Source organism: Rhamphochromis longiceps, linkage group LG13, assembly GCF_057381845.1.
Source record: "Rhamphochromis longiceps isolate RC_006_pf linkage group LG13, R_longiceps_female_GT1.1, whole genome shotgun sequence".
NCBI lineage: Eukaryota > Metazoa > Chordata > Actinopteri > Cichliformes > Cichlidae > Rhamphochromis > Rhamphochromis longiceps.
In genome coordinates, this window is record NC_140569.1 from 17,309,417 (window position 1) to 17,319,180 (window position 9,764).

The 9,764-nt window shown below is 43.3% G+C and overlaps 1 protein-coding gene across 2 annotated transcripts in view; it reads left to right on the forward strand.

Annotated features, from left to right (window-relative positions):
* The window catches only part of LOC146655609 (apoptosis-stimulating of p53 protein 2-like), a 29,557-nt gene extending 25,528 nt beyond the window's left edge, over positions 1-4,029 (forward strand). For both annotated transcript variants that reach the window (XM_085428057.1, XM_085428056.1), the window contains 6 exons: positions 216-1,057; positions 1,771-1,908; positions 2,017-2,150; positions 2,285-2,451; positions 2,567-2,766; positions 2,855-4,029. In XM_085428057.1, coding sequence (XP_085284183.1) covers positions 216-1,057; positions 1,771-1,908; positions 2,017-2,150; positions 2,285-2,451; positions 2,567-2,766; positions 2,855-2,896 — 1,523 coding nt within the window. In that variant the 3' untranslated portion in view covers positions 2,897-4,029. The remainder of the gene's footprint in view (positions 1-215; positions 1,058-1,770; positions 1,909-2,016; positions 2,151-2,284; positions 2,452-2,566; positions 2,767-2,854) is intronic.
* The last annotated feature ends 5,735 nt before the right edge of the window (positions 4,030-9,764 follow it).

Consider the following 9,764-nt stretch of genomic DNA (forward strand, 5'->3'; position numbering starts at 1 on the left):
TATGAATTGCAACTTAATAATAGAAAGCATAATGATTATGCTGTGACATGGTGAAGGCTGCTGTAAAGAAGCTCCATCCTCTGAATATCAAGTTAGTAGAAGTAGAAGGGAGAGAAGTGGTGAAATGTGTCCAAAAAAGAGCTATGCACCAAAAAATTTCTTCTTTTTTTCTCTCTCGCTGTCTTAAACACTTGTTTCCCGTTTTTTGTTTGTAGTGTATCGTAAACCACTGATCTCCAGTGGAGGCTCCCCACATCCAGAGAATCCATACTTAGAGCGTCGCTCCCCAGCCCCAGAAACTGAACTTGACAACAATGGAACCAACAACACAGGCTCCAGCTCATCTGAGGGGCAGCAGCCAGAGACAGAGCGCATCCCCCGGCCACTCAGCCCTACCAAGCTGCTTCCCTTCATTTCCAACCCCTACAGGCAGAGCGATGGTGACCTGGAAGCCCTGAGAAAGAAATTCTACAATGCCCCTCGGCCTTTGAAGAAACGCAGCTCCATCACTGAACCAGAGGGTCCGGCAGGGCCCAACATTCAGAAACTCCTTTATCAGAAAACTACCCTGGCAGCTATGGAGACCACTGTGAACACACCAACCACTCCCACGTTTACTGGAGAAGCAGCGAAAGCGGTGGAAGGATCAGCCGGACCACATGGTCCAAGCCTTCCGACTGGCACCGAAAACTACCCATCAGAGAGAGGACAAACTCAGGAACCCTCACAGACCACAGGTATCAACACTCCACTCCCAGCCTTTACTGAACAGCCCTACACACCACCGGCCATCCTGGAGACTGAGGAAATTATTCCCCCTCCTCCACCATCCCACCCAGCCCCAAGGCCAGATGATGCTCTTTTCCCACCGCCACCACCTCCTGGTCTGGAGGACACAGAACCTAGTTTGCCCCCTCCACCTCCAGAAGGCTTCCTGGAAGAATTCCCCCCATACCCACCACCTCCATACCCCAGCGGAGCAGAGCAGGACAGCTTTGGAGAGGACACCTTCAACATGAAAGCACCTGAGGTCACTGGACAGGTCACTCTGCCACCGGTATGAATCTTAATCTGTAGAATCTCAATTATAACATGGCTGTTAGCTGTTTGTTTTTGAAAGAAGAACTAGTCATTGCAGTCCACAGGAGACACTACCTGTGTTTGTATTTGTGCTGCGTGCATTTTGTAAATCCTCTCACATGTTTGTTAGGGGCACATCATGAGTTACACTTGGCCCTGCTGAACACCAGTGACCTGCTCTGGTGTTATATAATTGAATAATCACCATCAAGTACTGCTATTGTTTCAGGAGAAAATGGGCTTCATTCTGCTCTCTTTAAGCCGATATCCACCCCGCTTTGCGCAGTTTACACATTCTCTTAAAAATAAACACCAGTTTACTTTTTCTTGTTGCTTAACTCCTTAAGCGGTTTTGATCTTAAGGTAGCAGGTTGTAACACTGAGAAATCAGTGTTATGACCCATTTTCCAGCCCAGTCCCCTCCTTTTGTCACCTCAATTTGAAAGCTAAAGAACCTTTTTTCCATATCGGGCTGCATAATCGTGGTATTGGAGGAATTAATTAGTTTTTTTCAGCTTGCGTTCATAAACTGGATTAGCTCGCTGGAAGCACAAGTCCCTCATTTGCTTTAAGCCCACACTGAGGGCAAGAGCAAGTGGACGTCTCCTCTCTCTGAGATTTATATTTTTTTTCTGTGCTGTTCAAGATCGTTTATGTGTATGTGATACACTATTATGGTTGTGTCTTTAGGGAAAGAGGACCAATCTGCGCAAGCCTGGTTCTGAACGTATCGAGCACAACATGAGAGTCAAGTTCAACCCACTGGCTCTGCTGCTGGACTCTTCTCTGGAGGGAGAGTTTGATCTGGTTCAGAGAATCATCTACGAAGTAAGAAATCTCTCCCACAAGCTTGTTATATATTATATTGTCACTCCTGCTGGTAATCTGCTCTGGTATTATACTAGTATTTCACTTCTTGTGGTTTTTGAATCACAGGTGGAAGATCCAAGTCAGCCCAATGATGAAGGCATCACTGCTCTACACAACGCTGTCTGTGCCGGCCATACGGAGATCGTAAAGTTCCTGGTTCAGTTTGGTGTCAATGTTAATGCCGCTGATAGTGACGGCTGGTAAGTTCATGCTCGCTGCTGAGCACATTCATTTTATTTTTGCTTTACTGTTTTTCTTTTTTCCTAATACGTGTCACATTTTCTCCTCTTTGTTTTTCTATTTTTTTCTTTATTTTTTCAATTAAAATAAATAGGACACCTCTTCACTGTGCTGCATCCTGCAACAATGTGCAAGTGTGCAAGTTCTTGGTGGAGTCTGGAGCAGCAGTGTTTGCTATGACTTACAGCGACATGCAAACGGCAGCTGATAAATGTGAAGAAATGGAAGAAGGCTACACCCAGTGCTCTCAGTTCCTCTATGGTCAGTAAAAGCTGTTTTGTCTCTCCATTATTGTTTCCTGTCTTGTGAATGTTGTTTTTTTCCCCCCTCCCTCTTTCAACAAAAACTCAGTGTTTAAAATGTCATTTTTCCTCAGGCGTGCAAGAAAAAATGGGTATCATGAACAGGGGTGTGGTCTACGCCCTTTGGGACTACTCTGCTGAAAACCCTGATGAGCTCTCGTTCCACGAGGGAGACTGCATGACCATCGTCCGCAGGGAGGACGAAGATGAGATCGAGTGGTGGTGGGCGCGCATGGGCGACACTGAGGGTTACATTCCCCGCAACCTCTTAGGGGTGAGTTATGAATCAGCGTATTATCAGTGTAGTATTCTAGGTGTTAAAATGTGGATTATTAATATGTTTTTTGTGTTGTCCTCTACAGCTCTACCCCAGAATAAAACCAAGACAGAGGACGCTGGCTTAAAATACAGGAATCCCTGCACATTTCCACTCTGGCAGAACTTTGAACACACACATATGCACAGGCTTTAATAGACTGGTGAAGAAAAGGACACCTTGTGAGATGATAAGATGAGGACAGACCAAACAATATGAAGGATCAAATGTTTCCGGCACTTTTCTGTATCGACAAAAGAGAGGGAGTCACCCTTTCTTATTTTTTTCTTTTCCTTTCTTCTTTTTAATTACAGGTCACACTGTGTACTGTGTGCTTATGACACTAAAGGCTTTCTTTTCATTTATTTCCACTGCTTTTGTATTTAGTGTCTGGAATGTTGTCTGATGTCACAGTGGGATGTAAAAGGAACAAACAGTATTTTTTATTCATTGAAAGTGATTTTTACACATTGGAGTAGTCTTTTAAATCTTATGTCTGGAATACTGGTTATTTTTTAACAAACCCTACGACTCTGTGTTGCATGAGGTTAATGAGTGGAGGGTGATGATGATGCTTTTGAAACACTCTGTTACTGTGACAATCTTTCAGGGCGTATTTGTCATCGCCTGTGTTAAGTCACTGTGCCTCTGTACAACTGCCCTGGAGCTGTAAAGTTTCGGCCGTGACCACTGCTGTTCTGGCTAAACAATTAGAAGAAGAAATAACAGCTGGGGGGGGGGAATACAGCGCCGAAGCTGTTTGCTTTATCTCTTGCTGTACGTTCTGTGGTCAATGACACCTCAAAAGCTGGCTTGCTTTCCTGCAGTTGCACGTGGTTGAGATGCCACAGATGATGTGTATACATGTGTTTCTGTCATAAAAGTTAGCTAAATGTCACTGTAGTAGTTATTTTATTACAAAACTTCATAAGAGGCTGTCTGAGGACACAGGAGAATAACATGCAGTATGAGTTTGATACAGCCATTCTGTGAAGACAAAGCTGTCACAAACCTTTTCCAAGTAAAATCGATTCCTAAAAGCAAAAATAATTAAAATAAGATGTAGCTTGAAATATCTCAAGACTCAGCTCACCACATATCAATCAGTGCTGATGTATTTATTTTTTTTGTTACGTTTTTTTTCCCTTAGCCATTTTGTCAGAATTGTAACCACATATGTATTGTAGTATTTCAAACATTTACAATAAAAACTTTGTACTAAGTCGCTCTAATGTAATTTCTTTTCAGGTGTCTTACAATCAAAAGGAATCAAACATGAATTAACATTAAGCCACACATTTATATGCACAACAAAAAAAATTATATAATCAGTGTGGGGGGAAAAAAATTCTTATGGCCTTGTTACAAGTTATTCGCTGCCATCTGCTGGACAGTAGTTGACACTACATAGTGATTTTCTCGTCTTCACGGGCTCTGTTAGTCATTATAAAGCGTGGACACAAGATTTGAAACTGACGTTAACACAAGTATGTGCAGTGGTAAATAGATGAAGGATGAGTAACTTTCGCTGACTTGAGACAGAGACCTTTTTAGTGATTCTTTGTGAAGATGCCAACGAGGAGCTGTTTGTGTACATGCCCATCTTGCATCCATATCAACACACAAAAACCGGTGTACCAAAGTGCTTACCTATCTAATCAGCCAATCACATGGCAGCAAGTCGATGCATTTAGTCATGCAGAAACAGCGTCACAATGGGGAGAAAAAGGTGACAGAAGGGAAGAATGTGGCATGATTGTTGGTGTCAGAAGGTGTCAGCCTATTAATATGATGATTTTTTTTCTGGGTATTTTCTTACTAAAAGGCAGATGTGTGTCATCGGTATTGACTCATCTTAGGACTGACAAGAGAACAGTGTTCTATATCACATTAATTATTCTACTGTGGAAGCAGCACAAACAAACATTATTAACAGTAACAAGACATTAGGGACATTGAAAATCCTTCTTATATTACACTTCAGTGTGTTTAAAAAAATTACTGAATGTTGCAGTATAATGACTTCATTTCCTTTTAATCACCTTTCTCCAAATGAGAGCAGAGCGTATGGTCCCAACAGAGTGGAGCCAAGGAAAGAGCATTATAGTTGGTGTATCAAGTGCTGTGTGTGCTATTTCGTCTTCTTCTGCAGGGTGAACAAATAACAGGGCTGATGTACTGCTTATGAGGTAATGTTAAGCCTACAGTGCACTTATATAACGTGCTATTGAGATGCTTATTACATGTTTGTTACCTGATTATTACAGTCCAAAAGGGAGGAGCCATCAGTTCAAATTTAAACGGATGATGCTATTCAGTTTCGCTTTCTAAATTTCTTTATTGCTAAAAGTTGGGAAATCTGTCACAGTACATGTAAAACTGTCACATTACATTAGAAAAGTGCAACTAGTTAATTCCACAAAGAGAAGAAAACTTCAAAGCCACTGCAGCAGCACAGTTCAGCTGATCAAACAGCCTGTCCACAAAGAGAACAGGTCCAGCAGAGCTCAAAGTGCAAATCAACTTTGGTCATTAATTTGAGTCATTTTTTTACCCACAGTATTGGATTTTAGGTGCCTGGTAAATCCCATTTTAACAGTTATAACTCAATAATGTCTTTGGAAAATATTATTATAAAATATACGTCAGTGATGGGCTTATATGGTATAATATACAGCCAGATCACCAGCTTCTTCAAGTAGCATGTGCTAATGACAGATAAAGATACCTGTTGAACAAAAACAAAACAAAAAAAAAAAATCTGCCCTGTTTGTCTGTAGCTCTCTGAAAGGTAATTCCACACATAGTGAGGCAATTTCCATTCAAAGTCATATTTCTAAACCTTAAATAAATTGCTATTGTAATTACTTAGTTAAACATGTTGAATCTTTGGAGTTAATGGAGCAGAGTGTGCAAAATCCTTGCTGAATTAAAACAAGGAGTTGAGATAAATGGCTGAATTCAGCAGCAACAGTGCCCTCTGAACATGACAAACTGCATCCATTATCAATGCATGCATTCATAATACATTAAAACTTCGGTATAAACAAGTGTATTATGACAGATAGCGTCTGCAGTTTTCTTTCATAATTCAGCTCCAATTGATCTCTGCAGTCCAGCAGAATGAGCCCTTTGTGTTTTTATATAAAGACCTACAGGGCTCGTGCATTAGATTAAATACAGTCCTATGTATATCAATTCTTGGGATAGCAACAGGGGAGAGTGAAGGAACCGGTTTTCCTCAAAGACGCCTTCATTAAGTGTATAAAAAACATTTGTATTTCAGTTCTCACAAGAAGTGAAATCCTGCTCACCATGAATATTACCACATCTAAAAATGCTATTTTTAACCAGGGGTCTGGATGGGACCAAAAGCTATAGGCATGAGAGAAGAGATGGGGAGTCACAGGAGCAATTGCCTCTGCATGCCTGGATGTGGGTAATGTGACTCTTCTAGTAGCACACAAAAAGGAATTTATTAAACGGGACAATTGTAGCAAAGACCACAGGAACATCTTTAGTTTCAAACACATGCTGTTCTCTGCAGTATGCAAATATACATCTTGCACAGCCACACAACTTTTAAAGGTGGTGAACCCACAACATATACTCAATGCACACTTTATTAGGTACACTTGTTCAACTGCTCATTAATGCAAATAATCATCGAATGCATCTAAACAGCAGTAATCAAATATATTTTTGCATGTATATTTTGCGGGTATAGGAAGAATGAGGAAGAAAAGGTGTTTTTTTTTTTCTTTTCTTTTTTTTTTCTTTTTTTTCTTTCTTCTTTGCATAGTGTCGATCAGGTGATCTTTTTTTTTTTCTTTCTTTTTTGGCCTGTCCCGTTTGGCTCTTTTGCCATCAGAATTGTTGTCTAAAGGCAAAGAAAGATGCCCAACGGATTTACTTTACCAAACTGACCATCCCAGCCTTGCCATAATGGTCCATTTGATTCACCTTTTATTGTTTCTTTTATTTTCACTTACTGAATACGGGACAGACTTGACTGGGGGAAAGAAGGGGAGAAAGAAAGAGGGAAAGAGAAACAGCTGAGAAGAGGGACGGGGGAGAAGGGCAAAAGACAAAAACCAACAGAACGGGCAGAGAAAAAAAAATGCATATATCAATCACCTGGATCACCTGCTGAGAAAGAAAAAAGAAAGCAAGCAGAAGAGAACAAGAGTAATAGAATAAACAACATCACAATGATATATGGGAATATGACAGTAAATACTAAATGTTAAACATTATTGTGCAGCACATAAGATCAACAGAACACAGTGTGCTTTGAGGTAGGAGCCAAAAAGGGTGTAGTTTGTGGGTGTGATCACCCGTGTGTACACCTGTGAGCATGGACGCGCTTGTTTTTTGAGGGAAGGAAGGGAGGGGCAAGTGACCCCTCCCTGGTGCCAGCTCCCCCGCTGACCCCAGTAGGCACCCCCATACTCCGCGACCCGCCAGGGAAAGGGGGCCCAGGCCCATCCAGACCGGGGCCCAGTGCAGCAGCGCCGCCCGGCCCCACAGAGCCCGGGACAGTCCACCCAACCCCACCACAGAGAAAACTGCACCCACCCCACCATCCACTCATCTTCCAGACTACATAAGACAATAAACACCCAGGCTGAGATCTTCCGCCACCTCTCCTGTATCTCCCCCTCCTGCAGAGGGAGCTCCTGAGGAGAGGAAAGCTCCTGCAAGATGTGACAATCTCCCCCACCAGTTGAAGAGCCCCCCAGGTGGCTCGACGCACCGGCGGCACCCTGCTCCAGGGCTGGGCCCCCATGCACCCACCCGCCCACAACCCCGGCAACACACCAACCAGGACCCAAGCCCCCGAGGCCCGGTCCGGGTCCCAGCCCAGAGACGGAGCGCCCCCAGAACCTCACGCCCATCCCGGACCCACCCAGGGGCAGCCAGGCTACCAGGTCAGTAACCCACGTCCGTCAGCACAGACCCTCCCCTAGCCCCGCTGCACGCAGCCGCGAGGAAACAGTCACCTGAGAGCCAACAGAGCCCCTAACCGGACATGACCGCTACCCCGGGTTGAGCCCCCCAAGGAAGATGCCTCCGGGGAACCCCCCGACGCCCTAAGCCTGTCCCTACCCCAAGGTAGGGGTTTTTTATATATCACTTTATATGTGGCGCACTTGATGGGGGACAGATGGGCTGATCTGCTGGGATTTTCCCACTCAACCATCTTTAGGGTTTTACAGAGTGGTTAGAAAAAGAGAAAATAGCCACAGCAGCAGTTATCTGGGTGAAAAGGCCTTGTTGATGTCAGATGTCAGAGAAAGGCCAAACTGCTTCAAGCTGATGGGAAGGCAAGTGACTGAAACAACCACTCCTTACAACCAAGATATGTAAAAGAGGGCTTGGGCTAGAGCAGCAGAAGACCACACAGGGTGCCACTCCTTTGAACATTTTTCCAATGTCCTGATTGGAAAAACGTTGCCTGGTCTGATGATTCTCAATTTCTGCTGAAACATTCAGATGGTCAGACTTTGGCACTTATACAGCATGGATCCACCCTGCCCTTTTCTGTTTTTTTAATTTATTTCATTTGATTCTTGAATGAGGTAATCAGTCACGTTAACCTAATCACTTTTCAGTTGAACTAATCAGTGGTTTTGCATCTTTCTTCTTAGATTATATGTTAATGTATGCAGCACTGCGTTTCTTCTACCTAACCAGGTCCATCCTCCTCACTAAAAGTTGATGGGATTCAATTAGGGTCAGTGTTCCTCCTAGTTCTGCAGTCATTATTAGAGCACAGGTCGGACTACCTGCTGATGTTTCGCTTCTTTAACCCTGAAACATCTCAGGGTGGTGGAGCAGCAGTTGAGATGTCTCCTTTCTACGCCCTGTAGCTGGCCCTGGGATCCCAGAGGTGCTGCTCTGGTATAACCTCTGCAACCAACTTTTTCTAGGAATGTTAAAAGCTCGATTTAAAGGAAGGATAAGTGATGACCGTCTTGGTCAGAGAAGGTTCCCAGAGGCGATTTTCTCTGGGAACCTGAGAGCACGGTTGAGATCCACTCCCAAGATCAGCTTTCGCCTCCCGGGAACACTAGGGACTGTGTCTACTGTGAGCTGACGTGGGCCTGATCCTCCTTCCTGATGAAATGGATCTGCCTCTGGGATGTTACTGCACTGTTGCTATTTCCCTCCAGCCTTTTACCTCCAGTATTTCCGCCAGCTTATGCAGAACCTGGATGTGTTGCTGTCTATACCGGCAGCCTCAACAGAAAGGCCCACATGGTCGTTCTGTTGAGTATCACTTCCCAGGCTGTCCATCTCCCTTGATGCTGGCCAACAGCCTTGATTTTGTATGAGTCCTCTTCCACCTGCATCACCTCAGAGGTCACCAGATCTTTTCTCTTCTTCTTGGGAGCTTTGGACCAAACCTTGGGTGTGGGTCACCATCCAAGACCCATCCTGCCTGGTTGAGGCACACCTGCAATCTCCTGGTGCTTCAATAAGCCGATGGCTTAATCAACTATCTGCGTCTCAACATATGAATGAAAGTCTCGTCAGAACATTTACATTTTTTTTTGTAGTTTTATTAAACTCTTAAAGCTTTTATTTTTTATCAGTAAAATATTATTTTTAATGAACTTTTATGGGGTTTTTTGTAGTTTTTTTCTTTTATTTGTTTATTTATTAATTTTTTTTTATTATTTTTGTTTTGCATTAGTATTGAAACTAAGGACAACCTTAGTAATTTGTGACCTTACCTTATTACAACCAGGATTATCATTATAAGACTAATGTAACAGACAGTGGTAGAGTCTGTGTAAAGCTGAACAGCATCATTTTGTATTACAGAGAGTGGTTTGTTTTTCACCAGACAGTCGGGAAAACAGGAGAAAATGTGCTGCAGGGAGCGGGACTGCTGCAGTCTCTCATGAACAAACTGAAGGTCGACAGGCTGTGTGTGTGTGCGTGTGTGT